This window comes from Stylophora pistillata, chromosome 4 (genome assembly GCF_964205215.1).
Source record: "Stylophora pistillata chromosome 4, jaStyPist1.2, whole genome shotgun sequence".
Lineage (NCBI taxonomy): Eukaryota > Metazoa > Cnidaria > Anthozoa > Scleractinia > Pocilloporidae > Stylophora > Stylophora pistillata.
The window spans coordinates 19408722-19433229 of NC_142522.1; the positions used below are offsets into that span (position 1 = coordinate 19408722).

Consider the following 24508-nt stretch of genomic DNA (forward strand, 5'->3'; position numbering starts at 1 on the left):
TACCCCCTTGACAATTAGCACCTCGCTAGTCAGGAGCTAGATCCCTAACAGACACATAAATAAAGTTTCATAATCATCATCATCATCATCATCATCATCATTCAAGGGCCTGCATTAGGGCTGTGCAAGACCCGAAAGACCACTTTTGCACCGTTAACGCTATAGAGAAGAGCCTGGAATCGAGATTGAAGCCATTCCCGGCGAAGGATACCAATTTTGCGAAATGTGGCGTCTATCACACAAATTTTCCTTAGAAAATTTACATATTTTTACAGGAACGTAGGCAAATGATAAGGCTACAAGATTTTTTTTACAAGTTATGATGTAATTTTGACGCAACTTTCTGTTTACGCGTTTGTCAAAAAAGAAACGGTAAATCTTTCGTACTTAGTCCTTTATATGGAGAAGAAAAAAAGGAAATTACTTATATACTGACGTCATAATAACATGGTTCTTGGACCAATTACAATTGCAGAATACTGGTCATGTGACCAAATCGTACAAAGTATACATGGTTTCGTCCGTATAAATGAAGGTCACTATTCTTTTGGAGCATTTCTGGCTATTATTTTTCGCTTACCTGACTATATTCTAAACACGTGGATTTTCTAAACACAAAAATGGATTCTGAGGACGAAGACGCGATATTTGACGACGAACACGAAGATAGCTATAACGAATCCGGCTCCGAACAGGGCGATGAAAGCGACTTCGACATCGACTGCGATGAACCCTCGACTCCGAAGAGACCTCACATAAATGACGATTTTCATTACGAATGTCTAACCCCCGAAGCTTTAGTCAGTTACATGAACGCTATTATAGACGAGGTTAATAATGTTTTTCAGGTAAGGTACTAGGGTTTCGCGGGAGTACTTCAGATATACTTATTTATCAATGCAAACATCAACAATGCAAAACGCTGTGCTGTCTTGTTTGGGACTTGCATTTGCTGAATCAAACGAAGGGTCGTGTGTTATTGTCATAGCATTTTGGGCTGGTTAATCCTACGTATATTCAGTGAGCTATGAGTGCTTCAATAAGTGCTAACATTTAAGTTTCTCCAACGCTAAAGAACCATTTTCTTAGAAAACTTTCTGGTGATACGAACTATTTTACTTCCCTCGAATTTCTTATAAGCCAGAACGGAGAAAGGAACAAGAAATTTGTCTCTTTTGTCGTTTTTATTTTTCCCAATCTTCCTAGCATTATTGGTCTTCGAACCCTTTTTCCGTTCTAGGAAGTAAGTCGTATGTATTCCTGCAATTGCAACAAACTAATAGGTGATAAAATATATATTGCTTCATGGGATGAAAGCAATTTTATCAAGTTTACATCAGGCAATCCATTGTTTCCATCGACTACTAACTTTTTTGCTTGTTTATTGCGTTGTGTTCAATTTTAGCTCTTAGACTTTATAAGTATGTAAAGCTTTTACAGGTTCTTGGAATTACAAGTGATTGCTATAATTCCTGCCACACTTGCACTCATCATGTGAAGGAAACCACATGACATCTTTGATTAAGAGGAAGATGATATTATTTTGTTACTGAATTGTGATCATTTGGCATGCAGATTTGGCTTTGCAAGAGATTTGCTAAATCATGGGGAACTGAGAATCTATTGCAGTGTGAACAAGATATGCAATGGAGGGCAATATATTTAGTCCTGGAATCAGGGTATTCTAGGGCATTGCTATTTTTTTGAGAAAGACAGCTGTTTTACAGCAATTTTAACACAGAGGCCCTTTACTTAAAGCAAAATTTACACAGCAATTATGTTAGCTCAGATAGTGAGTTTTCTTGAAACTTTTATCCTTTCATTGGGTGTTATGATCCAGTTCAATAATGATATATAATGTAAGTCATTAGAAGTGTTACTTGTCTTTGAAATAAGTTCAAAATTGTTTCCCTGTGAAGGTAATGTTATGTACTGTCTGTCTTTGATGAACATACTAACGCAGCATTTTTACTTATTGGATAACCAGCCACAGATGTATATTTTAGTTAACCCTATCAGACAAGAGTAATAGTTGTAATGCCTGTAGCTATATGACACTTAATTGAAGACTGACCATCTCTTTTTATTTCATTGGGAACAGCTGCCCAGACCAACAGCCAGGATTCTTCTAAGTCACTTTAAATGGGATAAAGAAAAGCTACTAGAAAGGTTAGTTAAATTATCTCTTTTGTTTACCTCTGAGAACTTGAGTGTAGTTCAACCTTTTCGAGTGCCAATTAAATATACATGTAGTGATAGATACAACTAATTCAGTGGTTTAACCTATAATTCACATAGATATTTTTGGGAGTTGTGAAGTATTTTTCTGAGTCCTAAAGGGGCAAGGAAAAATGCAGGCAATGAACAAAATGTCCACTCTTATTAGATTTTAGACCATTGAATAAGGGATTTATTATCCCCCTATTATTCTATATGATAGTACATATATTTTGGATTCTAGCTTTCAAAAACGCCCTACAGCCTTATCTGAACTTCATATCGATCATACAAGACTTGCACAAAAGATAAATTCAATATAAACAAAGTCATTAATTGGCTCCTGGAAATGTCTGACAGTTCAGACTAGAATTTTCTTGAATCTTTTCAGCTTTCTCGTTGTTTTTGTGTGGGTATTGTTTTGATTATAGTGTCTTCATAATACTTTCCAATGAAAAGTTATCAGTGTATGCTTTGAAAGGGAGGCTGAGGGTAACACAGGGAATTCCAGTATAAACATGCATAAGACCAAATATTTTGGGTTTTGTCTTGCATACAGAAAGGATGCGCTGCAGTAGTATATACAAGTAAAGATTAGATCAGACTTGTTGTTGTATTTTATGCAGCTTACTCCTTAAGTGATGAAAAAATCACCTCTTTGTTGTCTGATTATCAATGTAGTAGTAATAACAACATCAGGTGTAAATAGCATCTGCTATTTTTTTTTACACTTTCAGATACTACAGTGGAGATCAAGACAGGCTTTTCTCTGAGGCTCATATAGTTAGTCCAGATAGAACAAACTCTAGACCTGTTCCAAGTAAAAGGGTGTGTATTTGCCAATGATCTTACACTGCTTGGCTACAGACATTCAGGGCTCAACACTAACTTTTCAACTTACTAGCCAAGTGGCTATTGAAATCTTTGATGGTACAACAATTTCGGTTTGTTTACTGGCCAATCTGGCTAGTGGAAATTGAAAACCACCAGCCAAAACTGAATTTCTACTAGTCTGTGGCTAGTGGGCTACTGTTAGTGTCGAGCCCTAGACATTGATCTATTGTGACATAGATTGTAATAGTAAAATTAAAAGTTGTATTTATAACTGCAGCTCAAAAAAAGTGGGAGATTTGGGTCAGGTTGCACCAGGTTATACTAACTGAACAGCTGGCACAGGCTTTATCTGTCTTAAACATTAAGCTCGGATCAATCGATCATGGACAATTTGTTCAATAGAGTTTGCCCAGTAATGTGGAGTGAAGCTGCACAGTGATGGTTAATGGCTCAATCCCCTTGTGGAATTGAAAGCTGGGAGCACACACTGGCAGCAGAAATTGCCATAGAAATTAGAGAAATGCAATCTCACCAACAGACCATTTCCTAACTGCTACCCCCAGCTAATGCATAATGCATGTCTATGCTTTTGCTCTGTACAAAATTTTCTCTGCCTTTGTGCTGTCCAAAATTAGTACATGTACACTGCCCAGAGGAGACAAAATCCCTTCTCTATTTTATTCCTTGAGTGTTCACTTTTTCTTCCTTTTTTATAAACTTCTTTATTGTTTCAGATTACTTTCAATATGCTGAATACACCAATTGCCATTCTCTTTTATTATTCTACTGCCTTTTCTTTTGCTAATCTGATTAATCCTTGAGCTGCCTCATAGGGGCCTTTGATTTTTTTCATTGTGGTTTTCCACACTCTACAGGTGATTATTTTCAGTAGGAATAGATTTTGATCAAGAGATTATCTGTGCTGCTTGTAATTTTTGTATTTTGTTTTCAAGTAAAAATCTCACCAATCAAACTTTGTGGCTGCTAAATTTTTTGTATCTGGCAACTTCATAAAAGGTTACTTTGAGACCCTGGGTGACTGGTCCCGGAAACATTAACCAGTCAGATATAAATTTTACATGGCCCTTGTGTTTCCCCACATTTAAGGCCAGTTAATGTATGTTTTGTGTTTTAGTTATTTTTAACTTTGTTAGACTGGCTATGGCATTCTATTTATTTTTAATTGGACTGTAATATTTAATCCATCTTGCTGAAAACTGAAGTCTTTTCTTAATGTTTGTCTGTTTTTGAGTTTTGAGGAAAGTCAAATATGTTTGGTGAATTTCAGGTTAACACCAGATCATCTTCAGCATCAACTGATGGAACCTGTGAAATTTGCTGTATAAACAATCATGCACCAGTAAGTACAAGGACCTTCACACAAGTGTTTTTTTTGTTTTGTTTTTTGTTGTTGTTGTTGTTGTTGTTGTTATCATATTTATGATATCATTCGACGTGCAAGACATTTGTTTGATTCTGGAAAAAAATATATAATGTAGAAATGTAATAGAATACTGCTGTTCTTACCACATCAAAATGAGGTAAGAACAAAAAAATTGGTACACAAGGCACTGATGTTCTCAGTACTCTTTGACGTCTTCTGTGAACTATTACTCTACAGACCCACAGCAACATTGAGTCTATTTAATATATGATATCTATCTAATAAAAGAGAAAAAAATGTTGTTGATGGTGATGTTCTTGCTGCAATTGTACTCCAAGAGACCACAAGTGAGAACCAATCAAAATGTGTGTATTATTCAGCTTATCATCTGAAGGGCACCTCATTCCCAAAATGACAACTTCCTAAAAGCTTTTTCATGATATATTGTCATTGCATTCAATATTAAGACATCTTAATTTCTTGCCCTTCAGACTTTTGTTGGTTTAGAATGCAGTCATAGGTTTTGTCATAGATGTTGGAAGGAATACATCACCACCAAAGTAATGGATGAGCATGTTGGAGAGGTAGGCATCTTACTTGTGTCAGTATTCTCTCACTTTTACTCTCCAGGTTACTTTCTTTGAATTACATGGAATTGTTATTTTTTGCATAATAGAACATTTCCTGTCCAGCGCACAAGTGTGACATCCTTGTAGATGAAGTATTTGTTGGGTAAGTATCTTTTTCAAATTATTCTTTTAGTAGCAAAATCAATGAGATGATTAATAACTTAAGGCCCACTTTTGATACTTTGATAATTGTAAAACAAGAAACATCCCCACAAAATTCTGGGGAATGGATCCCTTAACCTTTATAGTTATGTGGCCACAAAAAAAAAAACCTATCAAACTATTTCACTGTCTGCCATCTTAAATTTTGCCAAATTTACTTTGTGTGTACATTTTGAGCAATGAAACTTTTGATTGGAAGGAAAACAACAACGATAGGGCCCACATACAGTAGAACCCCACCTATTCAAACTCCCAAAGGGAAACAAAAAAAAAGGTTCAGGTCAGTGGGTTTTCGAGTTATTGAGTTTGGTAAATTGAATTGAAATTTTGTAAGAAATAGACAACTTTTTTGAGAGACATGTTTCAACATGCTTATGCCATCTTCAATCAATGAGTAAGAGAATGTGAGTAATTATATAACAGACAAGTTATATAATTACTCTCGTTCTGTTACTCATTGATTGAAGATGGCATAAGCATGCCAAAACATGTCTCTCAAAAAATGTGTCTATTTCTTACAATATTTATCATACTTGCTACTAGTACGACCTTATGGAATTGAAATTATCAGTAAGGAATCATGTTATTATCATTCTTGTACAATCAACAGTCATTTTAATACATTTAATTTGTTTTGCAAGAGCTTTTCTCAAGAACATTTAGTTTAGAAAGTTAAGCTAAATGTATTTCAAAGAGCTATATAATGTTATCATATTCGAAAAATTTACTTCACGTTAACCTCATATGCCTTATTCATAAATGGCGGATGTGCGGTTGAGACCTGAGCTAGGTTCACCTAAACGAGGCTTAGGAGGCATCGCAAGTAACATGGCATCAAAGACAAACATTCACCGTTGCGTGTCATTGTGCACACAAAGAGGGCATGTTGGACCAAAAGGAGAACAAATTGGATTGTTTAAGTTTCCAGACGAAGAGGAAATGAAGAAGCAATGAATACATGCTATACATAGAGATGTTGGTAGATTTTTTCGCATCTCCAGGGCACCAAAAGTGTGTTCATTACATTTCAAACTTTGTGACATATCAAAGGGTCTTGGTGGATTAATGTCTCTGAAGACAAGTGCAGTTCCGTCGATATTTGCTTGGAAACAAACTTCACAATGAAAGCGACTACCCCCTGGTGAAAGGCCTAATCAACGTCAGGAAAAAGAGAAGAAATCTGTCCCAGAAAGTCTTTTTCAGTGTCTTCGGAGCCTGGCAAAACACCCGAAGCAGCAAACGATATTCTTGAAACACAGGTAGAACTGGCATTTATAGAAGTACTTGCTACAGTCTCATGGCTGCTGCTTGCTCTCCAGCAATTTTCCTCTTTGTGTAAGTTAAATCTGGATCAAGATTGACTATCACGTCTTCTAACCCCGATTTGATATATTCATCAACCTTGGAGAAAAACTTTCGAATTCAAGTGTATTCTACTCAGATATCGAAACCAAACTATTTTTAACTCACTCAACACAAGAAGTATAGCTTAATACTACTTATATTTGGCTATCAATCGTCACATTTAAACCTGCCATTTTAATAGGTGAGCCTTTGTTTTCAGCCCTTTGCATTTATCTCCGCTATATTTTAGCCAAAACCTCAGTGCATCATTGTTGAGCTCTGCCGGGTTTCTTCCCTCTACAGATGCTCTGGGAATATCGTCTTGACTCAAATTAACAGCAAAACTCGCCGCTATTTTTACAACAGAACATTCGCCAAGGTCTTCAACTACATTACATCAACTAATCCTCAATTTAACTACAGTGTAAACAGTCAGTAATTCCACAAACCTTCGAACAAAACTCACAGTTTCATTAGATCGAGCGACGCCTCCTAAGCCTCGTTTTGGTGAACTCAGCTCAGGTCTAAACTGCACGTCTGCCATTTATGAATAAGATGTATAGGAACCCTCTCTGATCCATTGTTAGGAGGATTTTTATTGAAATTATTTTGCACTGCAGTTTTACCATTTTGACTGATATTTATGAAATGTAACAAGTTAAAAAATACAGCCAGCAAGGCATTGTGTTTCTGCATAATTTTTATTTTTTGTTCAATGGCAGACAAGTGGTAAAAGACACTAAAGTAAAAGCACGATATCACCACCTTATAGCTAACAGCTTTGTTGAGGTAAGCTTAAGTCAGAAGGCAGGCTTTGTAGCTTTGTCTTTGAAGGTGATTCCTCAGAAATAAAGGTTATTAAACCACTTTTTTGAAACTTACCTTGAATTTTCCCCAGCAATCTCTGTTTTGAGAACTACAATAGAAAAATATAGGTCACTGTACTCATTCAAGCGTAAAAGAGTATGGTACCAGTTTACCTCATTCATTGAGTACAGTGAGTACTTCATGTACAGTGCAATACTGAGGAATCCCCTCAACTGTATGACACCAACAGTTTCTTGTATTACTCTTGTCTTAGGGCTGTTTCAGAGCAGAAACTTAACTTTGCTTACTTTCCACTTAATGGAAAAAAAAAAAGATGTTTTCAGAAAAAAATATCAGTTTTTTTGGTAAGGGGCAGGAGGTGGAAGTGTTAAAAGTTCCTGAAGGGGGGAAAAAGGGCATGAAAACAGGGGATTCTCACCCCCCTTCCTCTCCCTGTCCTCTAACCCTTCAAACAGTGAGGAGGAGAAGCTGCCACCCCCCCCCCCTCCTCCCTCACCTGAGAAAAACTCTAATTCACCAGATGGATGAAAAGGATTTTATTACAGCCAAAATTGCTTTTTTGTCTTTTTGGTGGGTGCTTAGGATGAGTAAATAATAATCGTACTATTTGTCGTCTTTTCATTATAGAGTAATAGACTGATGAGTTGGTGTCCAGGGCCTGACTGCCAAAATGCTGTGAAAGCCAATTATCATGATGCTTTACCTGTGACATGTTTGTGTGGGTACACATTTTGGTAGGTCTACAACTAGCTTTCTTTTCATAGAGTGCCTTGCAAATTGAGTGTTTGATTTTCAAAGTACAATTAATTGTCTGCTCATAGATGGTAACGTTGCTATACATGTATTTTGCGTCTTCAGCTTTGGATGTGGAGAACCTGTTCATGAGCCTGTGCGATGTGCAGTAAGTAACCAAAACCATATTTTCTTCCCATGTCTGTGTGTGTGTGTAGTGCCTTTACTCTAAATGTTAATGAGAAACACAGATCTATGTCAGTAACTTATCAACTGCATACCTACCCCTTTCTCTAACTCAGCTTTAACCCTAACTTGTTATCAGTTGACTGTTGTTGGGTTAGGGAAGGGAAGGAGCACAGTTGCTCAGATACTGATGTTGGTCCAGAAACACCAACCTCACCTGGTGTTACCTTGCCCACATCGGCAGGGCCTTGTACTGGAGAAGGTAAGGCCATTGGGTCTGTTTTCTTTTTTCTCACAGACATGTTATTTGTCTCTTTTGACCTAAATTTATAACAGTAAGAATACCAAGTGGAGTCTAATTTAGTATTTTATCACACAAGTGATTAACAAAATCATTCTGCCATGAAAAGGGGAGAGCTACAGGAATATTTGTTATTCATGGATATGATTATAGATCAATTCATGGATGACACAAGCTATGATGGGAGTCAAGTGAAACTATCTGAACATAACAACACAACACTTGACTTTTTCCTGCAAGGAAAGGAAACAACAGTCTAGATATTAGCATACCCATATGGCCTTACACAAAGCATAAAGCTCAAAGAAACACTCAAGGAGTGGGGATTTCTATCTTTGGAAAGAACCTTTTCTTGCTCCTTCTCCTACTGAAGAAAACTTCATGACCTTAACATCTCAATCCAGCCATCATGTGGTGTGAATAAATTACACAGGCATGACGCATAAACCATTTTATTTCACTGTTGAAACACAAGCATAAAGTCAAGGCTGTGCTCTAAGAACAATTGAAGGGAGCCGAGTCCTCTGAAACTGTGATATCCAGGGTGCCCAGCATATGCATTTTATTAAAAACTAAGATTTCTGAGTTGGCCAAGAGCAAAAGTAAGGCACCAGGGGCCACTGGGTGCTGCTACCGTGTCACATGAGTGCTGATAATTAATCACATTTGAGAATTTTGTGATATTTTTTATTTGTGAATTCTCCCAAAAACTATATCTCTCATTCTGTGCCTTAGTGGCTCAAGAAGTGGATAAAGAAATGTAATGATGACAGTGAAACATCAAATTGGATATCAGCAAATACAAAGGTTTGTTGGATTATTGTCTTTCCTCTATAATTTTTGGTGTGCTAAGATCACTACTTTTAGCTTATATGTTGTAGTTGAATATATATTTTTGTTCAAAGTTATTTCAAACTAGTTTGGTTTGCTATTTTTTCCCTTTTTTTATGGTACAAATACATATTCCTTAAACAAAGGCAATTGAACATTACAAACTATTTTGAAGCCATTTTAACCTGAACCATGTAAAACTATTATGTAGGTAGAAGCTACTGGCTTCAGTGTCCTGGAGATAGAACTTAAAATACTTATTTTTTTTTGCCTAATAGTTCAGTTTCCAAGCAAAGAAATGATATATCAGGTGGACTGCAACTTGAGCAATTGCAGAAAAGAAGCCTGAAAAAATTCAGGCTTCAACAGCATTTGAACCCATACCCCCCAGATATTAGTTGGGCACTACTAACAACTGACCAACGAAGCCACATATTGGGAGCAAGGCAAAGTTGAGAGGGTTCGCCTCCTGTAAAGGAATCTGATCACCATTTTTTTTTTCTTTTTGTAATGAAATAAATTTTATTTGACCTGTGAATGAAATTCAAACAAAGAAATATTCCTAGTGGGTGGACTCCAATTAATGTAGGAGGCATTCTGGATACAATTTGGTCTACCTGCCCAGGAGGTCTCTAACTATTTCAGCTTTAGGATTGGTGATGAATCACACAATAATCTTTCAATTCTAACCTCTATCATAGGAATGCCCAAAGTGTCATGTGACAATAGAGAAGAATGGAGGTTGTAATCACATGGTTTGTCGCAACAACAACTGCAAGGTAACTGTCTCTCTTGAGATTGGGAAAGCTGAAAGAGTTTCCTTGAATGTATGTACAAATTCTTATTTTTGGCTTATTACAAACTGTTAAAAGGTTGATTGTGTTCTCTCCAATTTAAGGCTGACTTTTGTTGGATGTGTCTGGGACCATGGGAGCCACATGGATCAAGTTGGTAAGTGTGTTGCTTTTTTATACTATGAAGGTCAATTAAGTTTGCGTTATAATCTACGGAAGCCGAAAAGGGACAATCCAAAAATATTTTTCAAATCCCGAAAATTATTTCAAATCGCAATATTTATTTTAAACTCACTGTCGAAAAGTCGACAAATCCAAAGATATTTTGCGAATCCAAAAAAATATTTAGAAATAAAAAATTTTTTTTTGCAAAATCCGAAAATAATTTGCGAATCCAAAACAATATTTTGAAATCCAAAAAAATTTTTTCAAAATCCGAAAATAATTTGCAAATCCAAAAAAATATTTTGAAATCCAAAAAAATCTTTTCAAAATCTGAAACTATTTTGCAAATCCAAAAAAATTTTGTGTTAAATGGGAACACTAAGAACTGTAGTACGATCGAATCAGCGCACGTGGCGCAAGCTGAAAGCAATCAAGACAACTTAACGATCGAGACAGTAAAAAAAATAGCTGTACATCTACAAAGGCGAACGATTCAAAAAAGACACAATCCCTGATGTGCGTACTCATTTTAAACAAACTGAGACATTTCTGTATACACACTATAGTTCCTGTCCCCACAAGGAATTAAAAGAGACTGAATTAAAAAACAGGAAATTAGAAGTGAATTAAAAGTGAATTAAAAAAACAGGAAATTAGCTCTTCAACAGAAACAAAAGACGAACCAACGAATCTTGCCTTTTGTGTTACACAATACCAACCGTCAGTACCAAACCTAAAGCAAATTCTCACGAGACACTGGTATTTAATAGAAACACAACCACTACTCAACGAAATATACAAAAATCCGTTTCTCGTATCTTACAAAAGAGGACGGTCGCCCAAAGACATACTCAATGGGGCCAAACTTTGAATAGGCTACTCTAAACACGCCCTGGGGAGTCGTGTAGTAGTAGTAGTAGTAATTTATTTATCCACATTTCACAATTGAGTATAACTCGTTTTAACGTGAACGTGCCAGGTTAAAATAATATACATAACAAGCTAGACAATGATGATAATAATAGTAATAAAAAGGAACTATAAAATCATATGGGAATCATGATGCATATATAGGAAATAAATAGGAATCAATAAAACTAAGAGGGAACAAACTAGGGATAAAATAAGTTATGTACAAAAGTTGCATTCACACTCCACACTGGCAGTCAAGTTGACCTCGTCCAGCATTGATTTATAAATATTAAGAGAAGGAGCTCTTCTTGCATTGTCAGGTTGATATTCCATAATCTTGTAGTGACGTATTGATATGACCTATGCATGAATCTGCTAGAATAAGTAGGCTGATCAAGCTTGCAGAAGCCTCTGAGGTCATATTTATTGTTACGAAATAAAAACATCTCCCTAATATTATTCGGCCCCATGTTATGTAAGCATTTATAAAAAAGGCAGAGAGCATGAGAATATCTGCGATGCTCTAGGGTCTTCAGTCCCACATGGTGAAGTAAGGTACTATATGAGTTTGACTTAGCCATGTTTAAAAGAGTACTAATGGCATACTGATTAGTGAGCTCCAGTTTGTTAGATAGGCCAGATGATAACCCAACTAAGACTGGAGCACAGTACTCTCAGTGTGGCAAAATAAATGCCTTGTAAATATTGACCATCACTTCTGAAGGTATGAATTTACGAACTCTCCCAAGAGCACTAACTTTGGCTTTAACCTTATTACACACGGATTTAATGTGGGCTTTTAAAGATAAGGAGCTGTCAATAGTTAGACCTATTAACTTCATATCGTGTACCACATTCAAGGGAGGCCAAGTACGGTCAGCAAACAATTCATAACATGGCGGATTATCACCCAAAGGCAATACTTTAGTTTTAGATTCGTTTGTATTTAAGTAATTACGCTTGAACCATGACTGCAGCACATCGAACTTTCTCTGAGATCTTAACTGTAACGCATATTGAGTAGGGTGTGACAGATACAGTGTCGTATCATCAGCATAAAGCCTTAGTTTAGCATCTTTGACAAAATAAGTGAGATCATTAATGAATAGGTTGAATAGTACAGGTCCCAATATTGATCCTTGAGGAACACCATGTTGGATTGTTTTCCAATCTGAGTAGTTATTACCAATCTTAACTCGTTGCAGCCTATCATGCAGATAAGAACGAATAAGGTTCACTGCGCTTTCGGTAAAGCCATAAGCTGTCAACTTGGAAGTAAGTAGGCTGTGAGAGATTGAGTCGAAGGGCTTTGATAAGTCCACTGCAATGGCAATACAATGATCCCTATTACACAGAGAAGCTCTGAAATCATCAGTCATTTTAAGGAGAGCAGTCGCACATGAGTGACCCTTGAAAAAGCCTGATAGACTATCACTTAGTATCAACTTTGCCAATTCATACATTTGGTCATGCAAAACTCTCTCAAAGATTTTAGAGAAGCATGTTATCACAGACACTGGACGATAGTTCGCCTTATCGGTAGGACTATCCTTCTTGTAAAGGGGACTCGCATTGCTGCGTTTCCACAAACTTGGCCAAGCGTGGATGGTTATGCAGTGATTTATAAGGTTGTTAAGTGGTACTGCCAATGCCTCAGAGGAAACAGTAATAACCCTTGGTGATATTTTATCCGGACAAGTGGCCTTTTTAGGATTCAGAGAGTCTATCAGTTTCTTTACGTAGCCCGCTTCAACTTGGTGGAAGGAAAATTGCAGTTGATTACATCTATGACTAATTTCATTGACACTAAGGTGATTAACAAGAGCATGTTCGGATAAGATAGGAGTAAGTGTAGGCCTGTTAACCCTATTTTACAACAATTTCTCGTCTATTTCCCGAACAGTGTGTTCTGAATGAAGGTGGTTTCTTCTTTGTAACCCATAGTGACGTAGCCTTCTCTTGAAAGTCCTCACGTTTATTGAAATCCCATGGTATTCTGCCAGAAAGTGAACAATGATCTCGTAACGAAATCCCTTATTAAAGTAATGTTCTATAGCCAATCTTTCGTCTCCCGAGCTGGACAACACACTTTCCTCTTCACGCCATTTTAGTGTTCCACAACAACGGCAGAATGTTTCATTTTTCCCACATTCTCCTCCACATTTATGACAGAACATGTTCTATCCTCGTTCCTTCACCATTTTGTATGCGGGATGATGCGGGATATGGCAAGAAAACGTCGGTGTAACGCTGGGTGACTGCTGGCGCAAATAGCACGTGACAAAATATTTTTTTGGATTTGCAAATTATTTTCGGATTTTGAAAAAATTTTTTTGGATTTCAAAATATTTTTTTGGATTCGCAAAATATTTTCGGATTTTGAAAAAAATTTTTGGATTTCTAAATATTTTTTTGGATTTGCATTTTATCTTTGGATTTGTCAAACTTTTCGACAGTGAGTTTAAAATAAATATTGCGATTTGAAATAATTTTCGGGATTTGAAAAATATTTTTGGATTGTCCCTTTTCGGCTTCCGTAATAATCCCCCTATACACATGTTGAATTTGCTTTCATTCAATTTACTTTGAGCTCAGGAAATGAAAATTATATTATACCTCTTGGACTGCAGCTTGATTGTGTTCGTTTTGTCTTGAAAGAATTGATTTACACTCGTGTTACTTGCTACGTTCTTTACTAATAGGTACAGTTGCAATCGTTACGATGAGAAAGATGCACAAGCAGCCAGAGATGCCCAAGCTGTAAGTTTATATTGCAAAACTTCACTCAAAAAATTGTTTAGTTGAAGCAAAGTATGCTTTCGTGCACCCAACGCACTTAGGCCTTTTACGTCCTGAAAATGCTAAAAACAATTGTGGCAGTGAACATAACATCTCAATCTAGCCACCCTGTGAGGGGGGAGTAAGGGAACCAGACACATCATCAGCATCATCATAGCAGTCTGTCGGGGCAGTGACTGTTTCGTTTAGGTCCGATCAAATTCCTCCACGCAGTTCTATCCTTCGCTTTCCTCTGCCAGGAAATCCTGTCAATATCCAACTTCTTCAGGTTTCTTTTTTGCAGTGTCTTTTAATCTCAGCCTTGGTCTGACCTGATTCCGTTTGCTCTAGCATAACCGTGAATAGAGTAGCTGCTTAGGGAGACGCTGGTGATCCATCCTCTCAACATGAACTAGCCGGTGAACTGAAAATCTGTTGAAGAAATCTACCCCATTTATCAATTTCAACCGATCAGATGAAAACCAAAACATACTCCTTCGAGTGACTAGCATCTAATTCCTCCCAACAGTATCACACAGAAAGGTCACCAGAATAAAGGAAATGAACGCCAACTAAAGAAGCTCTTTCCTTGTGAACACCATTGGGATTGTATAGAGAACAGGATCGGGTTGTTCGAAAGGGGCGAACGTTAATTTAGGATGAAAGGTTAATCTTGGCTTTAATTTCTCGCGTGAAAGAGCGTGTTTAAGAGCCAAGGTTTTCATGGGGTTTATTTCGATATGACTGGAAACTAGATGGAAAAAATTACGAAAGAAAAATCTCTTCGCAAAGCGATTTAAGTGAATTAAAAATGTACACTTGTCCCGGGTTAGGTTAATCGTGTTTTGAACAGCCCGGTCCAGTATGGACAATATGCCTGCTGGTGTCAGGGTGTGGAGAGCGAAGATGATGTCTCCAGTCTTGAGTTAATAATCCAGAGTTGCATTGTGGTAATGAGTCTTGATTCGACGTACAATATCTTTTATTCTTTAAGAAATCACGGCAAGCCTTGGAACGCTACTTGTTTTACTGTAATCGTTATATGAATCATGCACAGAGTGCCAAGTTTGAAACTAAGGTAAGGGTTTAGAAAAAAAAAGCTGTTTGCTTCATAGATAAAGTGAGCAATCAGTCGGCACAATTCACCTGTACAGCTCCAATGATTTCAACTTATCTTTCTCCTCGTCTGTAACCATTACCTTAATGTACCTTTTTTCAATTCGTTCCGGTACAAAAGGGACGGTACGTTCTTCATTTTGCATTTTTCTGCTGCAATAGTCCCTTTTACAGTTGTGGGCTTGGTGGCCAAGCCTTTGAACAGGAGTGAGGCTAAGGGTGAGCCTGTTGTGATAGAGAGCTGTATCTAGTTAGCATGATAACAAAGAAATTTGCATTTGAAAAGCAGCAACATCTGTATCGTAACAAGGTCACCCTTAGCCTCACTCCTGTTCAAAGGCTTGGCCACCAAGCCCACAACTGTAGAAAGGACTATTCATAGAGGTGTGTTGTAAAGTCAGGTGTCCTGCGTCGAAGGAAGCTTGAAAATCATATGAAACAAAACTAATTGTGACAAATTTGAAACTGTTGTAATAGCCCTTTCCTATGCTGGGTTCTCTGCGTGACTAAAAGCAGACCTCTCGTTGGCTCGCGTTGCTCGAGGCCTCACATGAAACGTTCTTGCCGAAGCACCAATAATTACATCGTTCCACGACAGAACACGTGGCAAGAGACTTGGAGGCGTGGCCCTACGAGAACAAAGTGGCCGACAAGTTTTTTTTTTTTTTTTTTTTTTTCAATTCCCTGTTATTTCCAGGTCGTGGTCGAAATTATTACACGACTTGTCATAGAAGTTTTGCTTTGTATCCCTGCTCGGTTAGATTAATTTGTTTGAGAAATTAGGAAGCCACAACAACAGCAAGACTATGCAGCTACTGATTAAGCTTATGCTTAAAACTCTTTTGTGCTTGTTAATCGTTAGTTGTATGCTCAAGTCAAGCAAAAAATGGAAGAAATGCAGCAACACAACATGTCGTGGATCGAGGTTTGTAGCAATGTCACATTCAAGTGTTATAATGCAAAATCAGTAGACTTTTTTTCTTTACTTTTTATTATTAGCGCGGAACGGGACACACAAGACTTAAGAGTGTAAGTTTGCGACTTTTCCACATAACCGCGACTTAAAGTCTACGGTCTCTTTTTTTTTAGGTTCAATTTCTTCGCAAAGCCGTAGATGTTCTTTGCTTGTGCAGAAACACTCTTAAATACACTTACGTGTTCGCTTTCTACCTTAAGAAAAACAATCAATCAGTCATCTTTGAGGTGAGTGCAAGCCATTCGAAATACTTGTGAATCGTAGAACCCATTTCAGCATTGTTGTATCGCTCAGTTGGTACGTGCGCTATGATTGGTAATCTAGCGGGCCATATTTCACTGCGCGGCCCGCTAAATTCATAAGTTTGTTTGATTTGAAATCTCCCCCCTCTGTTTGATCCTAGAGATATGACAGATATCTTACTAATCTCGTTTTCACAGTCTCTACTGTAAGTTACGGAACCTCGTGTTTTTTCGCTTTTACCATAAATCTGAGCCCAAAAAAAATCGGCTTGTAATTAACACTACGGACCTAGAAATCGGTATTTATCCTCTTAAGTGCTTTAAAGTACTCAGTTTCTACTTTTTAATGTGCAACCATTCTCTTCTTTGACCAAACGATTTGTTTGATCGTCTTTTTATCCGTGTTGAAGCCTATTTGAATCGTACTTTTTACGTACCAACCTGTAGTAGTCTGACACTGTCAGAACTAGAAAAACTTTCCACTAAAGGGAGGTAAACAGAGCATTGCTTATATTAGGAAATAACTTTGGAAGTTTTTCATTTGAAACTTAAACAGGATAATCAAAAAGATCTAGAAATGGCCACAGAGACACTGTCAGAGTATCTAGAGCGTGACATAACGTCAGAGTGTTTATCAGATATAAAACAAAAGGTTCAAGATAAATACAGGTACGTTGGTACAAGAGTGCTACCTTATTTTCCAATTTAAAAACGTTAACGCCAATTGTTTTTTTTTTTTTTTTTTTCTTTTTTTTTTTTTTTGAAAAAATGTTTAGACAAAATGGGGTGACGGGCACTCGAGCCAAAATGCGGGTCCTCATTTTTCTTCTGCATTGTTAGTACAGTATGCATTTCTTCGGTTGAAATCTACGTTATCCTAATCACAAATTACTACAGGGGCGTTTTTGTCAGAAACGGGGAGTTCCAGAGGAAGGGTGCATTAGAAAGGTGGCGCGGTTTTGTTTGAAACTTGACTTATTTTGACTCACTCGAAAAATCCATTCACTAATATTAGTGAATGGATATCAGCTCTGTACAAATATTTCCTTCTTCGTCTTGTGCTGCTTGAAAAACAAATTGCAAATAAAAGCAGTAGTTTAAGTCATCTCGAACCACAAAACTTTTTCTTTCCGCTAACCAAAGGTGAAAACCATCCCGCAAAATGTTCATTTTAAACGGTAGCAAGAATTCGTAGTGCTAAAACTTGGACCAGACACTTATAACTTTTTAATCATCTGTTGATGTTCCCAGGTACTGCGAAGCAAGACGAAAAGTTCTTTTAGACCATGTGTATGAAGGATATGAGACCGACATATGGGAGTATATGGATTACGATTGATTAAACTCTTCCATTCTTACAGATGAATGTTACTAAACTCTAGGATATGAAAATGGAGTCAACTGGATCAGATTGCTTGCTGTTATATAGTTTAAGTTGAAGTTCATATTTGCAAAAGTTATTAGAAAATTACATAGAAATGTACATAAATCGAAACTTTTCCCTTCTTGTTTATCTCTGTGACACGGTTTTCTCCTACTTTGTAATCTGTTAGCTTGGTTTCCACCATGTCAATAACCCGCTTTGTCAGGTCAAGATTTACTAATTTTTTCCGCTGTAATGAGCCCGTTAAATAGGTGACAGGCGACGAAGAGATGCGCCAAAGCACCAAAAAAAAAAAAAAAACTCTGATACGATTCATTGCAGTGAACTAAGGTAGCTCTTGATCGTATCGCTTCGAATTGGGCAGTGTTAAATTTGCCTCAGGATGTAGAACTTTATGAAAGTTTTGAAATAGAGACTGCGAGGCGGGGTGATCATCTGTGGTCATCATTAAGGTCGAGGAATTTCTTTTGTTGCCGATTCACCTTTGTGTAACTTTGCTGATTATGATGTCGCTAAACAATTCGTAATTGAGGTGTGGCTCATTCTAAAAATGTCAGCATTGGTGTACTTCGGGACGTATTGATCGCAGTGATCCAGCAAAGAGGAATATCTCGTATTCACTGGATTGTTTTTGCAAGGCGACGATTGCTGTAGTTGCGAGGAAATATCCTAACTTCAGTCAATTTAAGACCCCGTTCTCGGTGCGTAAAGGACGATGTACGTTTATATGCTGTGTCTCGGACTAAGTTGTGAACGCGTTTTCCTTCATGTCGAATTATCCTCTGTTGACTTGATGTATGTTCCTACACTTCTTTTATCTTACTTTTGAAAATGCTACTACTTGTAAATAAACCCAGTTATTAAATGCTTGTCTCTTCCATACATTTGATTAGGGGTCGGTCAGTACAACAACGATCGCTGGCGACAGAAATGCAAGAGTTGACTCTGAAGCTCTATTTAGCGTCTTTTTCGAAATGTTTTCCGTCCGCACCAAAACTCAAAGCTGGTGTTATTAAAATTTACCCATTTTGAATAGAAAAGCATTTTTGAAAACCTTCGAAATTAATTTATTGATTACGAGCAGTGTTTACAGTAGCTCCGGTCGTAGAATTAATTTAGGTTAGCTTTGCAGTAAAATGTATCCGCGCATTTTGTTCAGGGCCAGGGTGAGAGCAGAGTTAGTTCCCTTTACTAACCCTCGTTAGAGTTGCACCAACACGACGAAAGCGGAAGATGATGGGAAGGAATACGAAAGAGTTCAAAGACCCCTTTTCCATTTTCTCACGCTCGCATTCATTGTTATTATTTGAAAGAAGAGAGACAGCTGGGTACAAGTCTGAATTTTCCAAGGTTCACAATGCATGTGAAGCCAGAAAAGATTGGAAACTACTTTCCTTGCGGGTTTTTAACCAAATGCCACGATATATATCCTCGTTTGACCACAGCGCCAGCCGCGAGAAATCTTTATTTATTACTTTAAAATTACATTGCATCCTTATTTTTAGGGTGTGAAAGCCTTAAAGGGAAAGTACGGTCTAGAAAAAGTTTACTTAGATCAAAAGTTCCTTGCTTGAATTGTCCTAACTGGCTATTCATTTGAGCTAAAAGTGTTTTAGTTGCGAACAATTACGTTCCAAAAATCGCATTTTCAAATTGAAATCCGCCATTTTTGTTATGACGTAGCAAACCCTTGCTGAAGTGGATGTAAACGAGGAAAGAACGGCGATGGGGGCGCCACCTATTGAATTCTCGACTTGGATTTCAATCTAGGGAGAGGATGCAGTACATCCATTTATGTTTCAAACGAAACATGGCTCGTCTTCAGGGGAAGGAGATACTTCTGTTGGGGAGAAAGTCAGAGAGAAAGTCAAGAAAATTAATTTCAAGAAGAAACGTCGACCCGCTCGGTCGCTCGCGTCTTGGGAATCGCGAGTGGTTCTCTTGCGGCAACTGTCAAGAGAAACCTACGGAAAACGAGAATGTATCCTCCTAAGAATTAAATGTACTAAGACACTGACTCAATTCGAAAGGCAAAGGTTTTTTCCTCGAACAAATCCTAGCTGTGGAGTGATAGTTAATACTTTGCTAAAGAAGACCGCAGTGCCCGCTACGCTGCTACCTCGGAATGAGACTAACTATTTTTGCAGTTACGGGAAACAAGCTTCGGTGTATAACGGAACACGAACCATTTGGAACTAAGATCAGCCCCAGTTGGCATGCAACAAGTTAGAAATGATAGTCTTGAAGATCATTCTTCGTATACGTAAACACTGACAAAATTGATTACAAACACTTAGCTGCCAAAATTAACGCTGATAAAAGGCAGAAGTTAAATGTTACGAATTAAATTTTGTTTGTTTCAGCATTTACCTTTAATTTGCAAAGTTGTTTTTCAAATTTATTGCTTAGAATTAGCTTCAAGGCAGTATTTTTCGTTCTAAAATGTTTGAAATGTCGCGACTTGTGAGAAGTAGAGCTTTGTTATTTTCGACGCGAGCCGGAAAATCGCCTCTGTCGTACAGTGTTTACATTAGAAATTACCTCAATATAATTGAAGCTAAATTGAAACTTTCGATTTCTTTTGAAAGCGTAAGCACTTCATAATTACGTCAAGTTGGTTCGAAGAAATAAATATTTTCATATTATTTTTATCGTGTCCAATCGATATGATACAGTGAAATATGGGCGCCTGCCTGACGAAGGATATTTAACAATTATACCACGAGCGCGCGTTGGATATGAGATGATAGATAGCCAACGAGGCGCGTAGCGCCGAGTTGGCTATGATCATCTCATATCCAACAAGCGCGAGTGGAATAATTGTTTTATTAAAAACGCCCCCAAGAAATTATTATTTTGTAAGAAGAAACTGGATTTTTTAGCTCCCTTTTGATTTTAAGCTGACGCTTACGCTTACCATATTTGTAGATTATGGTATATTGGCTGATATACCATAATGGCTAAGCCAATAAAAAGTCTTGAATTGCATTATCCAATTATCCAGTTTTTAATAATTACAAATTATTCCACAAGCGCGCGTTGGATATAACATGATAGATAGCCAACGAGGCGCGTAGCGCCGAGTTGGCTATAATCATCTCATATCCAACAAGTGCGAGTGGAATAATTGTTTTCTTAAAAACGTTAAATTACGTTATTAAATTTTATTAAATTTTTAGCTCTCTTTTAATTTTAAAACAAAGCAACTGAAACTAGACAAAATGGCAGTTATTTTCGAAATCCTGAGGAAAAAAGTCTTCTAATTGAGATAATTGAGATAAAATCTTTCTAGACCGTACTTTCCCTTTAAATCAACACATTCTCCAGCAATTAGTCCTTAAGTTACATGCCTTGGCTGAATCGAACGGTATTTTCCCCTCCTCGTAGGGATTCCGACTCCAACGAGTGAAGTCATGTTGTTACATGAAAACTTAATTGAAAGAGTCTACGTGTCGCCTCACTTTCTTATGCTTATTGACATAGTACATTAGATGAGTCATAGAAAAACAGATCGAGAGCAGTTTGGTAAACTTAACAAGGTCAAGAAGGACATGTTTTTTCTTTTATTGGTGTAAATGTACACCTGGAGTTTTTTCGTGTCGTATGATTGTGAATTTCTATCACACCACCTCATTTTATTTGAAGAAAATTGTGCACTTTGGGGAAAATGGCTTAAAAAACAATTGAAACGTAGCTGATATACTTGTAATTTTATTTCTTAGGTGAATAAACTTTCGGATAACTAAGTTCTATTTTCTCTACCTCCGGCTCGCAGGCGATTTTTGGATATCACGCAATGCGGGTACAAATGAGTCAAGTTATTTATTTCATCTTTTTTTTAACTTCATTACTGAACTCAAAATTTACTATCTCGCGATCTGTTCACTAGCGCGAAGCTTTCGAAATTGCTGACCCCTACCGGTAGGAAGAACGCGTGACACATAAACCTAGCAATTGCTTTATGTTGCCATAGCATTCACGGTAGCTTCTGAAACATCCACATGTGGACTCATGTTTTTTCTCTATTCTACGCTCGTCACAAGACGAAAACATATCTCCCTCTGAAGTTAGCTATGTTCTTTGCAGTTTGCCAAGACGCACATACTCGTTCTGGGAAATTAATACGCCTTTCCAGATGAAAACGATATTGATTACATGTATTGACATGCATTATTTTCGGATCATTATCAATAGCTGGGAACAGACCCTTATATAAAAATACCATGACATTTTATTCAAAACCCCCTCATGTAAATCATCATCGCTACATAGCGAAAATATAGAGGTACAAATATAAAACCCCTGGATGTCAAGTACGGTTCTGACCTTCACGATCGACGATCGATATCAACATCTGCGCGCAGACCCCTAGATGTAACATTTTACCATCGCAATAAACAAATGGACACACGTTTAACATGGATGTGACATTTTAAGTTCAATTAATCAATATCAACATCTAGGCACACAATACGCACTGTATGTTAAGAGTTACGATCAACACTGACCCCTAACCGTAAGATACTAAGATAAGTTGCAACATCTCAGTACAGCTCATCATGTAAGACACATTGATTAAAACCCATGGATGTAAGAAACAACGAACAACATCAACATCTGGGCATAGCCCACTCGTGTAAGACACAACGATGTAAACCCCTAAACGTAAGGACCATTGATTGTAAGAAACCCTGATTGTAAGAACCCCCGATTTTAAGACCCCTGATTGTAAGAACCCCTGACTGTAAGAACCCCTGATTGTAAGAACCCCTGATTGTAAGAACCCCTGACTGTAAGACCCCTGATTGTAAGAACCTCTGACTTTAGGACCCCTGATTGTAAGAACCCCTGATTTTAAGACCCCTGATTGTAAGAACCCCTGACTGTAAGACCCCTGATTGTAAGAAACCCTGACTGTAAGAACCTCTGACTGTAAGACCCCTGATTCTAAGAACCCCTGACTTTAAGAACCCCTGATTGTAAGAGCCCCTGATTGTAAGAACCCCTGATTGTCAAAACTCCTGACTGTAAGACGCCTGATTGTAAGAACCCCTGATTGTAAGAACCTCTGATTGTAAGAACCCCTGATTGTAAGAACCCCTGATTGTGAGACCTCCGATTGCAAGAACCCCTGATTGTAAAAACCCAAGACCCCTGATTATAAGAACCCCTGACTGTAAGAACCTCTGACTGTAAGACCCATGATTCTAAGAACCCCTGATTTTAAGAACCCCTCTTTGTAAGAACCCCTGATTGTAAAAACCCCTGACTGTAAGACCCCTGATTGTAAGAACCCCTGACTGTAAGACCCCTGATTGTAAGAACCCCTGATTGTAAGAACCCCTGACTGTAAGAACCCCTGACTGTAAGACCCCGGATTGTAAGAACCCCTGATTGTAAGAACCCCTGATTGTAAGAACCCCTGATTGTAAGAACCCATGACTGTAAGACCCCTGATTGTAAGAACCCCTGATTGTAAGAACCCGTTTGTAAGAACCTCTGACTTTTAGTCCCCTGATTTTAAGAACCCCTGATTGTAAGAACCCCTGATTGCAAGAACCCTGATTGTAAGAACCCCTGTTTGTAAGAACCCCTGTTTGTAAGAACCTCTGACGTTAAGACCCCTGATTTTAAGAACCCGATTGTAAGAACCCCTGATTTTAAGACCCCTGATTGTAAGAACCCTTGACTGTAAGAACCCCTGATTGTAAGAACCCCTGACTGTAAGACCCTTGATTGTAAGAGCCCCTGAATGTAAGACCCCTGATTGTAAGAACCCCTGATTGTAAGAACCCCTGATTGTAAGAACCCCTGATTGTAAGAACCCCTGACTGTAAGAACCTCTGACTGTAAGACCCCTGATTCTAAGAACCCCTGATTGTAAGAACCCCTGATTGTAAAAACCCCTGACTGTAAGACCTTTGATTGTAAGAACCCCTGATTTTAAGAATCCGATTGTAAGAACCCCTGATTGTAAGAACCCCTGACTGTAAGAACCTCTGACTGTAAGACCCCTGATTCTAAGAACCCCTGATTGTAAGAACCCCTGATTGTAAAAACCCCTGACTGTAAGACCTTTGATTGTAAGAACCCCTGATTTTAAGAATCCGATTGTAAGAACCCCTGATTGTAAGAACCCCTGACTGTAAGAACCTCTGACTGTAAGACCCCTGATTCTAAGAACCCCTGATTGTAAGAACCCCTGATTGTAAGAACCCCTGATTGTAAAAACCCCTGACTGTAAGACCTTTGATTGTAAGAACCCCTGATTTTAAGAATCCGATTGTAAGAACCCCTGATTGTAAGAACCCCTGACTGTAAGAACCTCTGACTGTAAGACGCCTGATTCTAAGAATCCCCGATTTTAAGAACCCCTGTTTGTAAGAACCCCTGATTGTAAGAACCCCTGATTTTAAGAACCCCTGATAGTAAGAACCCCTGATTGTGAGACCCCTGATTGCAAGAACCCCTGATGATAAAAACCCAAGACCCCTGATTGTAAGAACCCGACTGTAAGACCCGATTGTAAGAACCCCTGATTGTAAGAACCCCTGATTGTAAGAGCCCTGACTGTATAAACCCCTGAATGTAAAACTAGCTGGAAGGCCATAAAGTGAGAGGTTGTGAGTTAAATTCCTACACTGCACAGCATTTATTCTTTTTTTTTCTCTTATCAACGGATATATATCTGCA

General features: G+C 37.9%; 1 protein-coding gene across 1 annotated transcript; it reads left to right on the forward strand.

The window, feature by feature from the left end:
* The first annotated feature begins 480 nt into the window (after positions 1–480).
* On the forward strand, positions 481–18680 carry LOC111332734 (E3 ubiquitin-protein ligase arih1). Its single transcript, XM_022938149.2, has 18 exons — positions 481–848; positions 2102–2169; positions 2955–3045; positions 4340–4411; positions 4927–5019; positions 5112–5167; positions 7293–7359; positions 8026–8132; positions 8257–8299; positions 9353–9424; positions 10150–10227; positions 10347–10399; positions 14022–14079; positions 15092–15175; positions 16076–16138; positions 16303–16416; positions 16988–17100; positions 17683–18680. Exons 1-18 carry the CDS (start codon positions 621–623, stop codon positions 17768–17770), a joined length of 1548 nt encoding a protein of 515 aa, XP_022793884.2. The 5' UTR covers positions 481–620; the 3' UTR covers positions 17771–18680.
* Positions 18681–24508: the final 5828 nt, after the last annotated feature.

What these genes read in the sequence shown, in the direction of transcription:
- LOC111332734 (XM_022938149.2), top strand. Translation starts at nt 621, where the DNA reads ATGGATTCTGAGGACGAAGACGCGATATTTGACGACGAACACGAAGAT. An exon ending in TTGTGTGGGTACACATTTTG is followed by an intron (nt 8,133 to 8,256) that starts GTAGGTCTACAA and finishes TTGCGTCTTCAG; the next exon opens with CTTTGGATGTGGAGAACCTG. An exon ending in GTCGCAACAACAACTGCAAG is followed by an intron (nt 10,228 to 10,346) that starts GTAACTGTCTCT and finishes CTCCAATTTAAG; the next exon opens with GCTGACTTTTGTTGGATGTG.